This window comes from Oncorhynchus mykiss, chromosome 8, assembly GCF_057628025.1.
Source record: "Oncorhynchus mykiss isolate SJ-2025 chromosome 8, ASM5762802v1, whole genome shotgun sequence".
Classification (NCBI taxonomy): domain Eukaryota; kingdom Metazoa; phylum Chordata; class Actinopteri; order Salmoniformes; family Salmonidae; genus Oncorhynchus; species Oncorhynchus mykiss.
The window spans coordinates 48,861,924-48,884,008 of NC_143029.1; the positions used below are offsets into that span (position 1 = coordinate 48,861,924).

The window sequence follows — 22,085 nt, forward strand, 5'->3', positions numbered from 1 at the left end:
CTGTCAAAGGACACAAGAAACAAAATTGTAGACCTGCACCAGGCTGGGAAAACTGAATCTGCAGTAGGTAAGCAGCTTGGTTTGAAGAAATCAACTGTGGGAGAAAATATTAGGAAATGGAAGACATACAAGACCACTGATAATCCCTCGATCTGGGGCTCCACGCAAGATCTCACCCCGTGGGGTCAAAATTATCACAAGAACAGTGAACAAAAATCCCAGAACCACACGGGGGACCTAGTGAATGACCTGCAGAGAGCTGGGACCAAAGTAACAAAGCCTACCATCAGTAACACACTACGCCGCCAGGGACTCAACTCCTGCAGTGCCAGACGTCTCCCCCTGCTTAAGCCAGTACATGTCCAGGCCCGTCTGAAGTTTGCTAGAGAGCATTTGGATAATCCAGAAGAAGATTAGGCAAATGTCATATGGTCAGATGAAACCAAAATATAACTTTTTGGTAAAAACTCAACTCGTTGTGTTTCAAATCAAATCAAATCAAATCAAATCAAATCAAATTGTATTTGTCACATACACATGGTTAGCAGATGTTAGTGCGAGTGTAGCGAAATGCTTGTGCTTCTAGTTCCGACAATGCAGTAATAACAAGTAATCTAACTAACAATTCCAAAACTACTGTCTTGTACACAGTGTAAGGGGATAAAGAATATGTACATAAGGATATATGAATGAGTGATGGTACAGAGCAGCATAGGCAAGATACAGTAGATGGTATCGAGTACAGTATGTACAAATGAGATGAGTATGTAAAAAAAGTGGCATAGTATAGTATAAAGTGGCTAGTGATACATGTATTACATAAGGATACCGTCGATGATATAGAGTACAGTATATACGTATGCATATGAGATGAATAATGTAGGGTAAGTAACATTTATATAAGGTAGCATTGTTTAAAGTGGCTAGTGATATATTTACGTCATTTCCCATCAATTCCCATTATTAAAGTGGCTGGAGTTGAGTCAGTGTCAGTGTTAGTGGTGGCTGTTTAACAGTCTGATGGCCTTGAGATAGAAGCTGTTTTTCAGTCTCTCGGTCCCAGCTTTGATGCACCTGTACTGACCTCGCCTTCTGGATGATAGCGGGGTGAACAGGCAGTGGCTCGGGTGGTTGATGTCCTTGATGATCTTTATGGCCTTCCTGTGACATCGGGTGGTGTAGGTGTCCTGGAGGGCAGGTAGTTTGCCCCCGGTGATGCGTTGTGCAGACCTCACTACCCTCTGGAGAGCCTTACGGTTGAGGGCGGTGCAGTTGCCATACCAGGCGGTGATACAGCCCGCCAGGATGCTCTCGATTGTGCATCTGTAGAAGTTTGTGAGTGCTTTTGGTGACAAGCCGAATTTCTTCAGCCTCCTGAGGTTGAAGAGGCGCTGCTGCGCCTTCTTCACGATGCTGTCTGTGTGAGTGGACCAATTCAGTTTGTCTGTGATGTGTATGCCGAGGAACTTAAAACTTGCTACCCTCTCCACTACTGTTCCATCGATGTGGATAGGGGGGTGTTCCCTCTGCTGTTTCCTGAAGTCCACAATCATCTCCTTAGTTTTGTTGACGTTGAGTGTGAGGTTATTTTCCTGACACCACACTCCGAGGGCCCTCACCTCCTCCCTGTAGGCCGTCTCATCATTGTTGGTAATCAAGCCTACCACTGTTGTGTCGTCCGCAAACTTGATGATTGAGTTGGAGGCGTGCGTGGCCACGCAGTCGTGGGTGAACAGGGAGTACAGGAGAGGGCTCAGAACGCACCCTTGTGGGGCCCCAGTGTTGAGGATCAGCGGGGAGGAGATGTTGTTGCCTACCCTCACCACCTGGGGGCGGCCCGTCAGGAAGTCCAGTACCCAGTTGCACAGGGCGGGGTCGAGACCCAGGGTCTCGAGCTTGATGACGAGCTTGGAGGGTACTATGGTGTTGAATGCCGAGCTGTAGTCGATGAACAGCATTCTCACATAGGTATTCCTCTTGTCCAGATGGGTTAGGGCAGTGTGCAGTGTGGTTGAGATTGCATCGTCTGTGGACCTATTTGGGCGGTAAGCAAATTGGAGTGGGTCTAGGGTGTCAGGTAGGGTGGAGGTGATATGGTCCTTGACTAGTCTCTCAAAGCACTTCATGATGACGGATGTGAGTGCTACGGGGCGGTAGTCGTTTAGCTCAGTTACCTTAGCTTTTTTGGGAACAGGAACAATGGTGGCCCTCTTGAAGCATGTGGGAACAGCAGACTGGTATAGGGATTGATTGAATATGTCCGTAAACACACCGGCCAGCTGGTCTGCGCATGCTCTGAGGGCGCGGCTGGGGATGCCGTCTGGGCCTGCAGCCTTGCGAGGGTTAACACGTTTAAATGTCTTACTCACCTCGGCTGCAGTGAAGGAGAGACCGCATGTTTTCGTTGCAGGCCGTGTCAGTGGCACTGTATTGTCCTCAAAGCGGGCAAAAAAGTTATTTAGTCTGCCTGCCTTTGGAGGACAAAGAATGCTGAGTTGCATCCAAAGAACACCATATCTACTGTGAAGCATGGGGGTGGAAACATCATGCTTTGGGGCTGTTTTTCTGCAAAGGGACCAGGATGACTGATCTGTGTAAAGGAAAGAATGAATGGGACCATGTATCGTGACATTTTGAGTGAAAACCTCCCATCAGCAAGGGCATTGAAGATGAAACGTGGCTGGGTCTTTCAGCATGACAATGATCCCAAACACACCGCCCTGGCAACGAATGAGTGACTTCGTAAGAAGTATTTCAAGGTCCTGGAGTGGCCTAGCCAGTCTCCAGATCTCAACCTCATAGAAAATCTTTGGAGGGAGTTGAAAGTCCGTGTTGCCCAGCAACAGCCCCAAAACATCACTGCTCTAGAGGAGATCTGCATGTAGGAATGGGCCAAAATACCAGCAACAGTGTGTGAAAACCTTGTGAAGACTTTCAGAAAACGTTTAACCTCTGTCAGTGCCAACAAAGTGTATATAACAAAGTATTGAGATTAGCTTTTGTTATTGACCAAATACTTATTTTCCACCATCATTTGCAAATAAATTCATAAAAAATCCTACAATGATGATTTTCTGCATTTTTTTTCTCATTTTGTCTGTCATAGTCTACCTATGATGATAATTACAGGCCTCTCTCATCTTTTTAAGTGGAGAACTTGCACAATTGGTGGCTGACTAAATCGTTTTTTTTGCCCCACTGTATTTATTCCTCTGTTCCCCATCGTGTCTTTGTGTAAGATTGTTTGTGTTATGTGTATTTTTTCTATTGGTGTTTTTGTTACGCGCCAGACATTTGTCTATGTTCCGTGTTTTGGGCACATTGTTTGTGCTTTTGATATTTTACCGGAATAAAGTGTGCGCCTGTTCACTTCACTCTGCTCTCCTGCACCTGACTTCGCCTCCAGTACACATTAAGTGACAGAATCTTACACATATCATGGAGTCAGCAGGAGCAGGTACCCCGGTCAGAGGAGTAAAGGAACACGCGGCTATGCTACATCATCTCGGTGCCATGATGGATCGCACTGTCCAGACTATGGACCGCTGGGAGAGACAGCAAGTCTCTCCAGCGCCTCGAACAGCTCAACCGGGGTTATCCCGTCCTGTCCGGATCCAGCTCCTGTGGAATGTGTCTCTCCCTTCCCAGGGAGTATGATGGGACGGCCGCACAGTGCCAGGGGTTCCTTTTACAACTGGACCTATTCCAGGCCACCGTTCTTAAAGGTCCCACAGGAAGGGAGAGAGTATCCGCCCTCGTCTCATGCCTCTCGGGGAGAGCTCTGGAGTGGGCAAACGGAGTGTGGGGAGAGGAAGAGGCGGCGTTGGACCACTTCGAGGAGTTCACCCGCCTGGGGAACGACTCTTCCATTTCAGGCAGGGGATTTGGGGCGCACAGGATTTCGCACTGGAGTTCCGGACCTTGGCCGCCGGAGTAGGATGGAACGACAGGGCCCTCATCGACCACTATCGATGCAGCCTACGTGAGGACATCCGATGGGAGTTGGCCTGCAGGGATGCCACCATCACCTTTGACAAACTGGTGGATCTGTCCATCCGGTTGGATAACCTGCTGGTCATCCGTGGACGTCCTGAGGGGGCTCTGTCGGTTCCATCTCCCAGCACTCCCGCTCCTGTGCCCATGGAGTTGGGAGGGGCTGAGTGTAGGGAGCCTGGAGGAGGGGCCTTCACGTGCACCATCTGTGGTCGCAGAGGGCACACTGCCGGTCGGTGCCGGGTTGGTCCCTTTGGGAGTTGAGGCGGCAGGCAGGGCACTCCGACGTCACCCCAGATGGTTCTGCACCACTCTCATCCAGAGTCCTCTGTTGTCCACCTGTTTGTGCCTGTTTGTTTCCCTGAGTTCTCCCCGCTTTCCCATTATAAGGCTCTCGTCGATTAAGGAGCAGCTGGGAATTTCATCAACAGAGCGTTAGCACTTAGTTTAGGGATTCCATTATTCCTGTGGATAGACCTTTCCTGGTTCACGCTCTGGATAGTCGACCACTAGGGTCTGGGCTAATCAGGGAAGCCACCATCTCCCTGGCCATGGAGACGCAGGGGGGTCACGAGGAGAGAATCAGTCTCTTTCTCATTGACTCTCCTGCGTTTCCCATGGTACTAGGCCTTCCCTTGTTGGCTCGTCATAACCCCACCATTTCCTGGCAACAGAGGGCTCCCACGGGGTGTTCGAGAGAGTGCTCGGGGAGGTCTGTAGGGGTTTCCGTTGGTGCTACCACGGTGGAAAGTACAGACCAGGTCTCCACCGTGCGCATTCCCCCTGAATATGCCGATTTGACTTTTGCTTTCTGTAAGAAGAAGAAGACTCAATTACCACCGCATCGACGGGGTTTGTACGATAAATCTCCTGGTAGATGCTGTACTTCCCAGGAGTCACGAGTATCCCCGGTCACAAGTGGAGACGGTGGCTATGGAGACATATGTCTCCGAATCCCTGCGTCAGGGGTACATTCGGTCCTCCACCTCACCCGCCTCCTCGACTTTCTTTTTTGTGAAGAAGAAGGATGGAGTTCTGCTCCCAGACATTGACTATAGAGGTCTCAATCAAATCACGGTGAGGTACAGTTACCCACTACTTCTTATTGCCACAGCGATTGAGTCAATGCACGGAGCGCAGATCCCTCATGGTCACAAATCATCTATAACCATATGTCACGTAAAAAAATAGGTGGATAAACACTGATCACCGTTCGCAGAGAATAAAGTTGTGCTCCCTATACTTTCAATGCATTTTCTATGATGTCCCAGCCAATATTGGACCTCAAATTTCCCCAAAATGATGTGCAGCAGGATGACACACACTCTAATGTGCAGTCATGCACAGCATACAAATGTTGGTTGGGCCCTTTAAAATCTGTTAACAGGTTTTGCCTAATTCGGGTTTTTTTTTCCAAGGTTTCGGATTTCCCCCAATTTTTTCATGTTTCCCACAAGTTTTTTTCACACTTTTTTAAACGGAAAAACAACAACATTTGATTTTCTGTGTCCTCACAATGCTTAAACCACATGAATGGATGACTTTTGAGTTCTAAAAAAATCTAAATGATTCTGTAGTGAAGAAAGACGCGTATGAGTATGTTAACCTTTATTTATGGTAATTGAAATTAATTTGTAGTAGTTAACTGTTGAGTTAGATTACATAGCTACCTCAATCGGCCTTTCAAATAATTTTGGTGACTTCACAGCAATTGCTAGTCACTCTGCTAAATAAAAATCCCCCTAGATACAGACACGTCTCATAGTCACATCATGAGATTTGGAAAGGAAAGAGGAATATAATAATACGAAATCGAATGGAGTTTTCCCATCTCCCCATTTAGAGTATTTCTGGTGCAGAACAGAAATGCCCTTATCCAGATGTGAAAAAAGCATTTCCTAACAGACCTGCTAACTTTCTTTGTTGCTTTAAGGTTGGAAACAACATGCTCTACCTCCGGCAGGCAGAGCCAAGAAACATTTGTCCGGAAGCTTAGGGACAAGCTACACTATTTACAGCCCTGTGTAATGTTCAATGTAATGTCCAATATAATTGCATTGTTGGACTTTTCAAAAATGTATGTACTTGTATTGTTAAAAACACATCAAAATAAAAGGAAATGAATGGTTTAAACATGTCTTTAATGTTTATTTGTTTTAGCTGCTAGTGTTAATACATTTGTTTATATCATTAAGCCTTTATGTATGTGTAATGAATGACCAAAGATGTCTGACTTTAAAGTAAGTAGTGTCATGCGATATAGTGTCTTTATGGATGTGTTATGAATAACCTTTAAACTGAGAACTACAGGACACTACATAAAGTGTAAATAAATAGGTTTTTAACCTTCAGCTGATTTATGAAGGTTCTCTCATGATCCACAGGTTACTGTAGGGTCTGAGAGGTATTTCAATGACTTGATTGACCTGCAAAGCTAGAGTTTGTCTGTCTGTCTTTGGAGAAGTCCAACCTGAGACTACCGCACCAGGTATTCCTCTTCTGTTCCCATGCTGTAGACCAGGGCTTGATTACAACCTGTTGCAATGGTGCCAACATTTTGTGGCTGATCTTTCAGCAGCGAAGTGGGCGAAGACCTGACTGGGTCCAACACAGTATGGCTCATTATATTGTTGTGTGTGTGTGTTTGTGTACTGAAGAACATGTAACTTGGTTGGGGGCTTTCATCAAGGTAAGTGTTTCTTGGTGTACGTCTTCCCCAGGCTATTGCGCACACAGCACATATGAACCTGGGATATCAACCATTCAAAGTTGGCATAAGTGGGAGTGACCATAGAATTTTTTTGGGAGTGACCTTACTGAGTAAAGTATTTGTCATCAGGCTATGTCCCTTGCTAGCAAAAACATTCCCCCTGGTCATCACCAGTTATAAATTCATAATTAAGGCTAAAACCTGCCCATCTCCAAAATGCCAAAATTAGATTTGAAACCTAACCCTAACTGAAGGCCAAGTTTGATGCTTTGGTCCACCAGCCCTGCTGTGCAGAGGGTAATGCGTATGGCCCAGCACTGGGGCCAAGTTTCCTGCCATCCAGGACCTCTATACCAGACGGTGTCAGAGGAAGGCCCTAAACATTGCCAAAGACTTCAGCCACCCTAGTAATAGACTGCTCTCTCTGCTACCGCAAGGCAAGCGGTACCGGAGCACCAAGTCTAGGTCCAAAAGGCTTCTTAACAGCTTCTTCCCCAAGCCATAAGACTCTTGAACAGCTAATCAAATGGCTACCCAGACTATTTTCATTGATTCCCCCCCCCCCCCCCCATTTTTCCACTGCTGCTACTCTCTGTTCATTATCTATGCACACTCACTTCAGCTCTACCCACATGTACATATTACCTAAAATTCCTCGACTAACCTGTGCCCCCGCTCATTGACTCTGTACCGATACCCCCTCTATATGGCCTTGTTCTTGTTATTTTATTGTTGCTTTTTTATTATTTGTATTTATTTATTTTTTGCTTGTTTATTTTAGTAAATACTTTCTTAACACTTATTTTTTCTTAAAACTGCATGGTTGGTTAAGGGCTTGTAAGTAAGCATTTCACTGTAAGGTCTACCTACACCTGTTGTATTCGGCACATGTGAAAAAAGGGAAGTGTCTGGGAACGAAATGGGTGTAATGGGACTTACACGACTTCACTTTAGAGTGTGTGCCACCCTTCAGAGCCCTTTACAAAGCACATGTTTATAATAATATTCAACATGTTATATCACACAGTTATGCCACATTTATGAACATTCTATAAAGCATGACATACGGTTGGTTATAGATGATTTGTAACACATTTATTTAGTGTTTATGAAGGCATTATGAAGTCTTTATAGGCTGAACATAATTTGAAGCGGGACTGAAACAATATGTGGTGTACACCCAATGTACTTTCCCTTTAGGAGCTAGTATTGATTTTGTACCATATGTTGTGATTCTCACCAAATATTGTTGTCGTCTCACACTATTCAAACCCCACAATCGAATAAACAGTGTATGAAGCTTTCTTAGCCTATAGATCACATATGGCAATAATCTGAACATCGTGTTGGTACAAAACTTCACAGATATGTTCATCCTTGACAATCGCTAATCAATATCCAAAAACAGCACACCTGCACATCATGATATTCTCTCTTTTGTGGCACTAACGTGAAGGTTTATGGTAGGGAAAATGGTGTTGCAGTAGCCTAGTGTGTGGTGTGGAAATATTTACAAGTGAACATGGAGAGCTTTGTGTTCACATTGCCCTAAAAAAAGAAACCAGACCGCGAAATTCAAGCGAAACAAACTCAGTTCGGTTAGCTTCGGGGGGCTCTTGTGAGGGGTCTGAGTACCTTTGGAGAATTCACACTGCACAAAAAATTAAGTGAACCACACTGAATTAAAAAGATTTGGCTGAAAGGGACCAAGTGTGAAAACACCCCAAATAACACTTCATGCCAAAAGTATAATGAATTATTATATATAATAATATTATTCAACATATATTATAAGTTTATAATCAACTCGACAATTTTTCTATGGCCTCAAAATATTTGATAATAACTCAAGATTGTTGTGAGATAAAATGTAAGAGATTATGAGGGGGTCTTAGCAGATGTTTATGTGAAGTCTTGAAAAATGCCTTTGAACTGCATTGTACATCATTAGACCTGTTGGATTTAAGTTAGAATAGCATTGTATGGTTTGAGTCAGCACAATAGCATGAAAAGGATATGTAGGACTGTCTTGCTTCCATTTATTGTACAACGTTTTCTCCTACTAATGAGCATCAACTGTATGAACCGTCATCAAACAAAATAAATAAACAGCTGTGCAGCTCTGGAGGAGGGATCACCCTATACATTGACAGTAACATCAGGCACAAACGACTACGTGAACTTGAGGACAATCGTTGTGAGTGCCTTTGGCTGTGGACGAAACTCTCACGCCTCACCGTGGCCTGAACTGTATTATAACAGATATAATTTACATCCCACCCCCAACTTCTAAAGAGGCGACGTCTCAAGGGCGGTGCTTGGACCATGTGCAACGCAAATACACCCTCCCAGGTGATTCTGGGTGACACAAACAGATTCAAGCATGGTTTTCTTTGTTCTAGGTATGGCCCTAACCAAGTGGTAACAAACTCTACATGTGGAGCTGATCAGCTAAACTCTATATTTACCATCATGAAAGGCCTATACTCCAAAGCCAAGCATCTACCACTGAGGTGAGTCGGATCACCAGACCATATTGTGGTCAGCAGGTGAATGGCCTAAATCACCAGCTCAGTACATCTACAAACAACACCGTGCCTCTGACAACCTAAGTGCTCTCTCCATGGCACTAAATATAGATAGTTTCACATCAGTCTAAACAGCAAAACACTGCCAAGAGCAGACAGATGAACTTAACTCTCTCCTAAAATATTACTCTCAATAGTAATCTCTCCATCAAAAAAGTTAACTTACCACCAGAGACAAGCAATGGATGGCCACACATACAGACTCAGCCTCAGCTCAGTCAAGACAAAGCAGAATACAAGACGCTTCAGCAGAATGTTGCAGCTCTAGTGAAAAATGCCAAGAAAGAGTACTTCCAAGCAGAAGTCCAACAGCTGAAGTCGTCTAACTTTGCTGGCTAATACAAATCATTGAAAAGCCTTATTGGTGCAAGTGAGACCAGAGAAAACCTTTCAGCCCTCAATCAACAGCATTCTCAGAGGGAATGTGACATTCTCAAGGCCCACTTTCCTCTTTATGGGAAGGTACAACATGCATGATCCCTGAAATTGAGGCTGTTGAAAACAAGCTTACAAACGTCTGTCCCCCCAGCTTCAACATTGGCCAGATCAAAACCCCTCTGAAGCGGCTGAATGGGCAGAAGTCTGCAGGCCCGACTGTATGGAGCTTGCACCAGTACTGTGCGATATCTTCAACATCTCTGGAACACAGCTACTTCCCCCTCTCAATGGATAAAGTCCATCATCTGTGCTGTGCCTAAAAAGAGCAACCCCATCTTCCTCCAAGACTACAGGAAAATCTCTCTCCTCAGCTCCATGGGAAAAATCTATGAGTGGTTGAACACAACATGCTGTAGAAGGAGACTGCTCCGAACATCAACTCCTCACAACATGGCTTTGTGAAGCACAGGTCAACAGTGGCTGCTCTGGCACAACACATCAAATGAAGTGCCAAAGCAGGATGTTTATGCAACTTTCATTAACTTTTCCAGAGCATTTGACACCCTAAACCATAGCCATCTCCTACTCACTCTAGTGGAGCATGGGCTGACCCGCTCACTATGGATCTCTATCAAGAGCGAACTGGACAACCGCAAGCAGACGGTGAGGTCGAGAACATGCCTTTCTAACTCACAGCCAGTCCCAGCTGGAGTGCCCCAGGGTGGAGTGCTCTCTCATCTACTGTTTGTGCTATGCATGATCACCATAGACTCTAGCCTCCCAAAGAGCATCCATCCTCACATTCACAGATTTTGCTCCCTGGCAAGCTACCTGGCCAAACACATGTAGCAGTATATGCAGTGGCCCAATGGGGAAAACCAACTGCCTGTATGTGAACGAAAAGAAAACCAAGGATATGGTCATCAGCTTCAGAAGGGCTGTCATGTATCTTTTACATGTGTTTTATATTGTATTGACATTGCATTGTATGTATGTTTCTGCATATATACCAATATGTTCAAATAAACCTAAACCTAAAGAGCTCTCAATCAAAACTTTCCCAGCTGCCTTTCCTTGCATTTCCCTCTCACAAAATATGTTTTAAGCAGCATGATGTATGCATATTTCTTATTTTGCAAGATAAGTTTATATTTCAAACTAATCTGACTTCATACATTTATATTTCTACTCACTGTATGTGAAATAGCAATTGACATTCTCCTTGGCTTGGTGTTTTTACAAATGCCCGAAGCTTTGCTGTAATGTTCTTCAACACATTGTTAACTGTTTTTTCCCATGCTGCTATAGCTATGTTTCCATTTTAAAAAACAAACACAGTTTAAACCAACATGGCAGCTAGAACACCTCATAGGATACAAAAAACATCACAACAGCTTTGAATGTTGGAGATACCAATACTCTGCATTCAATTTAGAACAATGTTACGCTGCTGCTCTTAGAAACCAGTATTATGCTGCTGTGTGACAAGGTTTTAACGGAGCAATGTAAGTGAGAGGTGTTTGTTCCCTTGCATCAATGGAGGGAGACTTCATAAACCCTTCAGCGGCACTGTGACCCTTAAAGCATTCAGTGTGACAAGGGACATCCCTGGCAGGTGTCTACATACATTTATAGGAATGCATTGTTTCTGATACTCTAAATGGTTGAGAGATCATTGCCGTGTTCGTTAGGCACCAAATTGAAGAAAGGGGGCAGAGACTTCTGGTCCAATAAGAAACACTCATTTCTGTTTTCTGCTTTAAAGTAGTTTGCTACAGTGATCCCTACTGAACATGAACCACGGTAAGCCTGAATTGATCAAATCCATTGTTTGTTAAAAAAACTGCTGTAAAATCCACATGGAGTTAAATTGAGAATCTGTTCTATAAATATACATTTGAAACAAATATTGCAGATCACAGTGAACCCTGTGACAGACTACAGGGCCAGTTCAAGGTGGCACTGTTTTCATTTGAACACGACATGAGGGAGTACTTGATAATGTCACTGTTGTAATAACACTGGAGCATAGATATTGGTTCACTTTTCGTCACATTTGAATGTCACGTGACTTGAGAAAGTCTGGACATTTGTGCGTTGAGGTCCTTCTAAGGGTCTGGAGCCCATCCCAACGTCTTAAGCTTTGCATAATTTCCATCATATTAAATCTAGTTAACAAATTCTCGCAAAGTTCATTCTTTGAAAAATACTGCCAGTCCCCCAAAAAACATTTTGAATGGAAAACCAACATCCTATTGGTTATTCTCACCGTCATTGATGCATTTATATACACCAATCAAATATCCTCCGAGTACAGCATTTTCTTCTCGTCATCTCACATTTGCTTTCTTGTATCCTTCTTTATATTCTTCAGTTTCCTTCCCTCATTTGTTAGATTGTCCGTGCCAACATTTTAGCAGGCTCAACCGAGGGCTAAGAGGCAAAGAGGTTACCGTCATCGCTGTGGCCGTAGAGGTCTGCCAGCTTCTTGAATCGCGGCCCCCAGTCGCTGAGGTAGTCGTAGTTCTGCTCAGAGTCCGTGCTCAGGGAATCCAGTGAGCTGAGGGACTCTGCGACTGAGCCACTACCCTCGAAGGCATATGTCTGCAGCGAGTCGTAGGGTGGTGCCGACGCGTCTGCGTCGGCCTCCTTCAGCCGGTCCCAGATAAAGTCGCGGAAGATGCCATTGTCTGGTGGTGGCCGGGAAGACAAGAAGAGGCTGGGCACTTCCGGGGTGACATCACGGCGGGTCTTGCCACCGCTCTCACGGACCAGTTTCAGGTTGCGGAGAGCGACCATGTCGAAGGCCTCTGTGTCCTCCTCACCGCCGCCCTCGTCGTCGTAGCGCACAATGTTCTCGCGCACGTCACGCTCCTCGTCCAGGATCAGGGGCTCTTTCTTCCTCCGTCGCATGGTGACGATCAACAGGACAAGCACTGTGTTGAGAGACAGAGAGGGACAGTCACCATCACCATCAACAAAGGGCAGAGGATCAAGATAGCTGAGGGTTAATCATTAGTAGACAAAGTAAAAATGGTCTGTCAATAAATATCATTGTGGAGACATTCTTTGTCAAACCTTGAGCCAAGATGGACAAAACGACAGAGGCATCACATGTCCAGGACCACTGTGGACTTTCTACAGTACAGAACGTTTGTGCTATATTAGAAAATATATATTTCATAATTTTGGGTCAAAGTCCAAAACATACTGGTAAAGATAGGGAAACCCTGTCGGCCACCTGTGTGGCATTAGGCCCCCTAAACACATCAACACAACCGTTGGAGGCAAGCTTAGCTCCGAGAAACAATTTGATGGATAGAGCGATAAAGAGCCAGTGGGGGTGGAGAAAGGAATGGAGTCGATTGATAAAGAGCGATACTATCTGTATTACATTCATTTCAATAGGCCCATGTTATTCATTGTGTTTTCAGCCAAGGCATATAAGACACCCTCGTTGTATTTTCCCCACCTTTAGCCTGAAGAGTATACTCTTGTCTGAGACTGCAGTTCTGGTATTGTCTGGAAAATTACATTTAAGATGGGGGCAGATGATCCGCTACATTAGTTTTATTAATAGCTTCAACTGATTAGGTTTTAATCACTTGTACTGCAGTGCTGAGAACAGCTAGCTGTTCATCGAGTGTGGTGGTATCTAGAAAAGGTGTTACTCATTACAGTCCTGAGTTAAGGTTATTTCCGGTAGAATTCAAGTTGATTTAAGATCTTGACAAATCAAAAAGATCTCTATCGACCTTAAATGGACTCCTTTGAGGTATTCGCAAATTACTTCATGAGATTTTCAAGATTTATACTTTTTAAATATGTAATTGGCCTGCTCATGTTGTTAGAATGTAAACAACACAGAGATAAACACACAGAAAAACATGAGCACAGAGATTTGTAGTGGCCAAATATGCTGTAAATATCAGGGTGTAACAGTGGTGCGATCCCAAATGACCCCTTTAGAATGCACTACTTTTGGTCAGAGCCCTATGGGCCTTGGTCAAAAGAAGTGCACTTAACAGGTAATAGTCGGCTGCTCCCAAAAGTTGCTTACCCTGGGCAGGCCAGCGCTAAATCCTTTTTATGGGCACAGCATATGAGCAATAAAACAGGATTATATGCCAGTCATAAAGCAGCCGCCCCTAAAAGCAAACGAACCCAAGTGCAGCCCCCAAACCATGTCAAGGTTCGACCTCTCTCTTTCTATATACTTGATGGACCATTTCTGTGCCATCTTTTGACATGCTAGAAAAGTTTTATCCTAAAATTGAATAGAGTCTAAAACAATATAAACCAACATCTTCACAATATTCTAAAAGCAAAGTTTGAGGGACCATAAGCTCTATCAATTTCAAGGGCAAGTTGAAAGTACTGACCAACACACTACCTGAAAGACTAATATACTATGCTGTGCTGAACACCCCATTGCTGAGCACTTGACTACGTGGGCTGTGTGCATATAGACCCTATGACATAAATCTCCCCTCCTTTAACTCAGCACACACAAACATTCACAGATACACACACACACAGAATAAATATGACACATTCACGGACACACCCACATACAACATCACTGTGTGTCACACACACACGCACTCACACACTTGTTACATACAAACATACAAACACACCAACATACACATCTCCGTCAAACATACTCCCCGAGACACAGTCACAGTCCACCCATCAGGTTAGTGACTGCCTGCCAGAATCCCCTCCTCTCCCACGTCGGATCTATACTCCCAGGGTTGAAAATAACCTCTGTCGCTGCAGAGTGAGTGAGCAAAGCAGGGGAGGCAAATGTCTAATAATTCATCCATCAGCGCTGCCATCGCCAGGCTGAAATATGGAAGCCGACCGGACCATACCTCATCCCCCAGGCATGATGCCATTCCCTGGGCTAGACAAGCACGGTGGAGGCAGTAGCGGATTTAGGCACAGGCGACATGGGCAGCATCTTGCCGGGGGCAGCATGGAGCGCCCAAACAATTATTTTTAATAATAATAATATTCTGAATGGTGACATTTGCGCGATCGGTTTTCTCTCGCTCATTTGCACGTCATGTCAATGATATCATGTCACCTTGTGGGACTGTGGGTCAATTAATCTTGTCGGAATGGGCGCCCTGATTCTAGTTTGTGAGCTAGGCAGGCCACTGCCTGGGAAGGTCTCCCTAACAGAAGTACGAGAATAGGAGGTGGGGTAGGTTGACCTCAGGTCTCCCCAGTGGAAGCCCGAGGTAGGGGGAGCGGGGGAATCTATCAATTAGCGCACCTATAACTTTGTACAGTACTAATGCAATTGGTTGTGCAATTTAGTTTGTGTGTTTCTTGTTTGAAGTGCAATAGTGTAATAATCAGGTTTTCTTCTTTATAAGTGTGTTATAGGATTTGTGAAATTGAGTTTTATTTGTGTGTTTGTTGTTAGGAATACGGTCTTTTTTTATTTGTATTTACATACTACAATTTGTTTCAGAGGCAGTAGGGATGACCAGGGATGTTGTCTTGACAAGTGTCTGAATTGGGGAAAAAATTCAAAGGAATGCCTTTGTCCCCCAGAAGACTTTTGCCGCCAAAACCATAACACCCGAAAAGTGAATACTGGAACAATATTTCTAAGTTAGGAATGGTCAGTGGGTATCTAAAGAATAATCATGTCATATTGCTTGTGACATTATTAAAAACTGTATGAACTAAATACTGTAACTTAGGAAGGAAAACCCCTTTGGCTGTCAAGTTTCCATCCAATAAATTGTGAATACAATATTAAGAACGATTAAACTATTTTTGTTACGATAGGAATGTGATTTTGGTTTTCTAATGAGTTTATGGCTTTTCATGTCCATATCCATGTTGCACATTAAGTAGCCACGCCCCGAATGAGGTCAGACGAGCGTGTCAGTATGATGCAACCTCCCTTTCCGACCAGAGTGCTTAAAAGGACTCGCTAAGAATTAAGATACCAGAAGACGTGAGACCGTGGTCCACACTTTGAAATGGTTGGAAACACTGAAACTCTCAACACTAAATGAGAAGATAACCTCACCTACCAGACCAAAACATTGCTAGGTTGCTACTGACCTGTAAAGTGGTCGGGAGCTGAACTCTGAATAATGAATTTATGCCAGAAAACATGTAGCTGTGGCTACATGGCTGAAAATGGTTAGAACTTTGAATCTCCACACGAGGTGAAGAAGATTAGACCTTAACGTTGCCATTCTGCAGGCTGGGCATATAAAAGTGGTCCTAGAACTTTGACTAAAGACATGGAGGTGGGAAGGACAAAATCCCATCTCAGACAATCACAGAGTATCTGTTATATGTGAACACTCCACTACAAGACCAAGACAACTAAGAAGAAGGAAATTGTGACCTCTGGTGGACAATCAGAGCCTTACACTGAAGCGGGACACTACAACCCATAGATGGATTGATTGGTTTCAACAGAGAGACGACGAACAAAGACATCTACACGTAAATACATTCATGATCTCTTACCCAAACGGGAGGTGGTTCATGTGCAGCGTAAATTATTACTTTGAGGGTAGTTTCCAAATGTATCAACGATAAGTTTGACTCTCTCTTTGTCTGTCCCTCTCCCTATCTACCCCTCCCTCTTGTGGTAACCAAGCAGGCATGCTGTTGTTAGTCGGCTAGGGACTTTTTCTCATGTGTTAAGTGTTTATGTTATTCTGTGTTATTATTTAGTTAGCTAGTAAATAAATAATTAAACTGATTTGGTGTAGTGCTGAATCATAAGTAAAGCTGGGGTTCTTGCGGATCCAAGGAGTAGGCGGCTTTCAGAATGAGATTGATATGAGGCGATTAATGAGTGACTGTTATCGATATATAAGTTATATATCTTTTCAAGTTTAATTCGATGGTAACTCTATAAACATCTTCTTCCGTGGTGCCCCAAATTCCGAACGAGTTAATTGTTGCATGATTCATTTATTGGGTAACAATTAAATATAGTTAGTTGATTCGATAAATAATAGACACATCACAAGTTCACAAGCAATAGCTTACCAGACCTTCATATATACAGTCATTGGCTGGACCTAGTAAGACAGATAGAAAGGGAGGCAGAAAGGCTAGGTATCTATAGAGAGATTAAATAACCTGCATTTTCATCAGGATTTGTTCAGGATTTATATATTTTTATTTAGTCAACAAAATAAGTTACAGTACTACCCCTACATTGGCCTAGGCAGTCTCATTTCTTTAGCCGCCAATGGTTCACAGGGAATCAATGTGTCCATATGGTAAAGGCTGGTGCTCTCGTATTAGTGGGATTTAAGGAGCAGGCCTTTATTATTTTCATTTTATTATTATTATATATTTTTTTTACCCCTTTTTCTCCCCAATTTTGTGATATCCTATTGTAGTTATAGTGTTGTCATATCGCTGAAACTCAGTAGAGGCGAAAGGTCGAGAGCCATGCGTCCTCTGAAACAAAGTCCTGCCAAGTCGCACTGCTTCTTGACACACTGCTCGCTTAACCCGGAAGCCAGCTGCACCAATGTGTCGGAAAAAACACAGTTCAACTGGCGACCGTGTCAGCGTGCATGAACCCGGACCGCCACAGGAGTCGCTAGAGCGCAATGGGACTAGGACATCTCAGCCAGCCAAACCCTCCCCTAAGATAACCTGGAAGACTCTGGGCGACCCGGACGAGAATGTACAAAGCTGTCATCAAGGCAAAGGGTGGCTACTTTGAAGAATCTCAGATATAAGACATATTTTGATTTGTTTAACTTTTTTTTGTGTGTGTAATTTAATAGTTTTGATGTCTTCACTATTATTATACAATGTCGAAAATAGTCTAAATAAAGAAAAACCCTGGAATGAGTAGGTGTGTCCAAACTATTGACTGGGACATTTTTTTCTTCAATTCATCAGGGGGTCAACAGCACCCCCATCACCCCTACTTCCTGCGGCTATGCTTAGAATGTATCATAATAACAATATTAATTGCCTGGTAATAGATATGTAACTCACCCAAAAACTACAAAAATTTTTGTTGGATTTCTGCTGTTCATGTTCAACATGTTGGGTATGCAACATTGCATGACAGATAGACACTCAGGGGAGTTTTAATGCACATGCTAACCTTGGCTGTAGTCCAGTCCAGGTAAAAATCTGAATTAAATTAGGGGCCCTGGATTTATTTGAATTTTTATGGAATTAGATGGTTTGCCAGCGGCTGATTGAATGTTGTCCATATTTGGAATTGTAATAACTGATTAATTGCCTCTGGCGCAATGGGTTTGCGGTCTTGGCGGGTTAGTCGTAATTTGGCGGCTACCTTTGATGTTCCTCAAAGTCATGTACACTGTAGCGAGCTGAGCCAGTTCAAAAGTAAAAAGGCAGAGGCTGAAAGAGTTCCCGGGACCAAGGTATGCTAAAAAAAGATACCAAAACTAACTGGATATTTCAGTAAGCCAGCTTCCAGTTCCTCTCGACAAAGTTCAACAGCCACTGCCGCCAATGATGATGAGCTAACATCAGCAACAACAGCAACTGGGCTAGCTGCTAGCCTGGATCATGTGCACCAGCTCCCAATCACACCGCCAGCAGTTGACCAGACAGCAGAGGAGCAAGATGAGCCTACTGGTGAGGCAACAACTTTCTAAACAAGCCTCATTCTCGCTATATCAGCTGCTATACAGGAGGACCAGGACCATCACACTATGCCACCGCCAGCAGCAGCCACCACAACTAGTCTGGTAGCAGAGAAGAGCATGCACAAGAAACCTCCAACTGCCCCTGCCACATGTGCCACAGGTCCCCTCATTGGGTCAACTGCTGCTGTCAGCGAGGAGGACTCCTACACCACTGACCCAGCTCGTTGGGGTAAACTTGATGACAGTGTGCGTACTTACTGGGCTAAAAAGGGACCCGAATTGTGCCAGAAAAGAAACGCTGACATATCAGCATCAGAACATCAGTACAAACACCAGAAACAACACTTTTTAAAAAGCCCATTTCAGAATGGTGGGAATGGCTTTTGTACTCTCTCTCGAAAGGTAGCTTATTTTGTTTTGCTTGCCGACTTTTTGGGGGGGGACAAGAACTGTGGACTGCCATATTCAAAGCGATTTGGCAGTATTGGTTACAGTGATTGGAAACACAAGAACGACTGCTTAGTTGAGCATGAAGGATCTGAATGGCATAGAATAACAAAACAATTGCTAGCCTACTTCAGGGGTCATAGTGAAACATTAGGGCGTTCTGACAATATAAATTATTTGGGTATGGTAATAAGCCAGTGTGATCCTTTGTTAAAAGCACATATAGAGAAATACAGAAATGACGGCAAAGGAAATCCCTCTTACCGCTGTAGGGATCTGCAAGGCATTTATTGAACTGATGGGACAGAAGGCGGTGATTGAAATCAAGTCAATTAAAGACATTGAAATACTTTTCAATCAGTGTGGATTCCACTTCAAATGTTGCATGTAGACCATTCATCATGTGGTATGAGCATTTTCTCCGATTTCTGCCCACTACTAGCCATACAGGAGAAGCCCTTTGGAATTCAGTGAAACTGTTTTACGAGAGATGGACATTGACAACTGAAGATGACAATGTTATGATAATGCTAGCAATATGTCAGGAGTCTACAAAGATCTTCAGTAGCACCTGAGAGAGATTACCCTTTGTTTGAGTGGGTACCATGTGCTGCCCACACCCTCAATTTGGTGGTTTTAACTGTTGGGTTGAGACGGAGGAGTTCTTCACCTTAGTACATCATCTTTTTAATTATCGCTCAAACGCCGTTTCATGCTGGCAGACAATTACTGTGGGGTTACAGCCAAATGTAAATAAATTAATTGAGACTGAAAACTATCTATACATGGTGGTCAGCACAAGCAACTAGCGGACTGTGTCTGAACTATACTTTATAAATGCGTCTCCAAACAAAATATCTGACGCGACTAACCAGCATTTCACTTCTAGTGATGAAGCCAGGGAGTTAAACAAGAAATGTAGAAACTCAAGATGTTTTTTCTGTGCAATATATGGAATAACATTCTTATGCCATTTCAGAACACAAGTACTACACTGCAGGCAGTTGACCTGGACTTGATTTGATTTGACATGATTTGGTTAGTTAATTGAGGCATTATGTGGCAGGCCTACAGGATCAATATGACAGCTTTGAGACAGTAGTTTAAAACAGGTCCGGTACAGTCACAACTTTATCAAGCGGACACATGATGACAAATCATCCTCAGTGTTAGTTGTCAGGCCATGAGAAGTTTTCTAGAAGAGTGGCAGGCAGTATCTCTTTACTGACATGACCATACGTTCATCATATACTATCTAATATACCATATAGCATTGTAAAGAAACCTTCAAGAGTATTGTTCGGTAATTTTTTGTTCTACTATCCAATTTGCACACAGTAAATACAGATAAATTAATTTGTACAAGCGCTGAACAGAAAATAATAAAGTTTGGCACAAAAATATATGACATGAATGAAGACTTCCTTTGTGTTCGTGAGCATGGGTGCTTGAATACCGGTACTAATCTAACACGTGTCAAATTAACTGACGGTTGAATGCATGTTATTATATAGTGATTATGAATGTGTCACAAGGACCCTGTGCACTCATTTAACTGTTGTGTCACAAATTGCATGCGACAGGCCTCGCTTAAGGCCTTGATATAGCAACATGGCAGTTTTGCCGAAAGATGAATGGGCGAGATGTGCGGTAGATCAATTGAACATTATGCCCAATTTTTCATATTTGAACTGAGAAAATAATCCATCATGCAAAATCAATGAGACTACAAGCAGAATATTTAGTGCTGGGCCCGTTCTCATTAATATATTTTATAATGAGCCCAGCCACTGATAGATTCAGTAGCTGGGCTCCCTCTCCTCTCCTCTGTCTACAGTGGGTAAAATGACTGTATTAAATAAATAATTTAAAATCTGAGCTATATTGTACGCTCAAAAGAATTTGAAAGTTGTATTATTTTATACTAATACAATTTCTCAGAGAAATAGATTTTGTTAAACAAGTAATAAAAAAATCTTAAAAGTGATGGGATCACAAATATTGACACCCCTGTTTCAACACCTTTCAATACCTCACCTTGCGAGGATAACTACACAGCCTTTTTTAAAGTGTTTTATGAGTTGGGAGGGATCTTAGACCATTTGGAACAGATTGGGAGGGATCTTAGACCATTCCTCCATACAGAATCCTTCCAGATTCTTGATATCCTTCGTCTGCGCTTATGGACTGCCCTTTTCAATTCAAACCACAGGTTTCCAATGGGTTTCAAGTCTGGAGACTGAGATGGCCATTGCAAAATTTTGATTTTGAGGCCAATTAACCATTTCTTTGTAGATTTTTCATGCGTGCTTGGGGTTATTTTCTGGCTGCCTGACCATGCTGTACTGAAATGAATTGATGCACATTCAGATGTTAATGTACTGCGTCATCATAATCCGTCTTGAAGAGTACAAGCCTTCTGAGCAGTACTGATACATTTTTGCAATCCATACAATCTTGAAACAATTAAATAATTATCCACTATCCAATACAACATCATTTACATGGTATTTGCTGAGTAAAGCGACCTCCGACGTACTTCAGCTGAATGGGTGCCAGTCAACACTCGCCGATCACCACAATTACAGACTATGTCAGCCTTGTTTCATAGACTAGGTGTAACAAAGTAAACATAAATCAGGGACACTCAAATAAGTATAATATGTTACGTTTGGAACGGTTACATAAGACAGAAGGACACTTAAGGCAAAAACAAATGGGAAGGGAAGGAATATATCAGGAACGTCCAGCAACCCAAAGGTTGCGTGTTCAAAGTTAGCCAGAACAAATTCGAATTTGTAACATATCATACGTTTTGCAAATTGTGGGCCCCTCATGTTATGAGTCAGATGACCTTACGTGACCTCTCTATTCATGGTTTATCTATTTATGGTTCCAGTGTTATGAGGCAGAGCAAACAACGATACAGTATAGTGACTGCACAGAGCCCCAAGAGACCTCTGGAACAGCTGCTGTCGTCGTTTGAGGAGCTCTGACAAAATTTGTGAGATTGCCTCAAGATTACAGAAAAGTATAGAACCTCCAAGCTTTCCTCATTACAATTATTGAGCCACATGAGTGTGCTTAATTTTTGTTTTGTCTCATCCAGGTTAAAAGCAGTGCAGACACGTCAGTCAAATATTACTGTGACCAGAAAACAGGGCTGTGTCAAGTAGTAAGAACATGTTTGGAATCGGGAGTTACTACCTGAACTTGTCCAATAAGAAACCTTGTTTTTGTTTTCCGTTGCAAAGCGTTGTGATGTTCTGCCCTTTGAACACAACTAAGTTTGGTGCAATTAAAAGGGGCACAAATCAGGAAAAATACCATTGT

General features: G+C 43.2%; 1 protein-coding gene and 1 long non-coding RNA gene across 3 annotated transcripts in view; both read right to left on the reverse strand.

Moving 5' to 3' along the window:
- The window catches only part of LOC110529117 (uncharacterized), a 307,966-nt gene that overhangs the window by 64,970 nt on the left and 220,911 nt on the right, over positions 1-22,085 (reverse strand). The gene's annotated exons all lie outside the window — the stretch shown is intronic.
- The window catches only part of LOC110529987 (cadherin-7-like), a 165,810-nt gene continuing 151,504 nt past the window's right edge, over positions 7,780-22,085 (reverse strand). Inside the window, exon 12 of the mRNA XM_021612703.3 lies at positions 7,780-12,605. Coding sequence (XP_021468378.3) covers positions 12,103-12,605 — 503 coding nt within the window. The 3' untranslated portion in view covers positions 7,780-12,102. The remainder of the gene's footprint in view (positions 12,606-22,085) is intronic.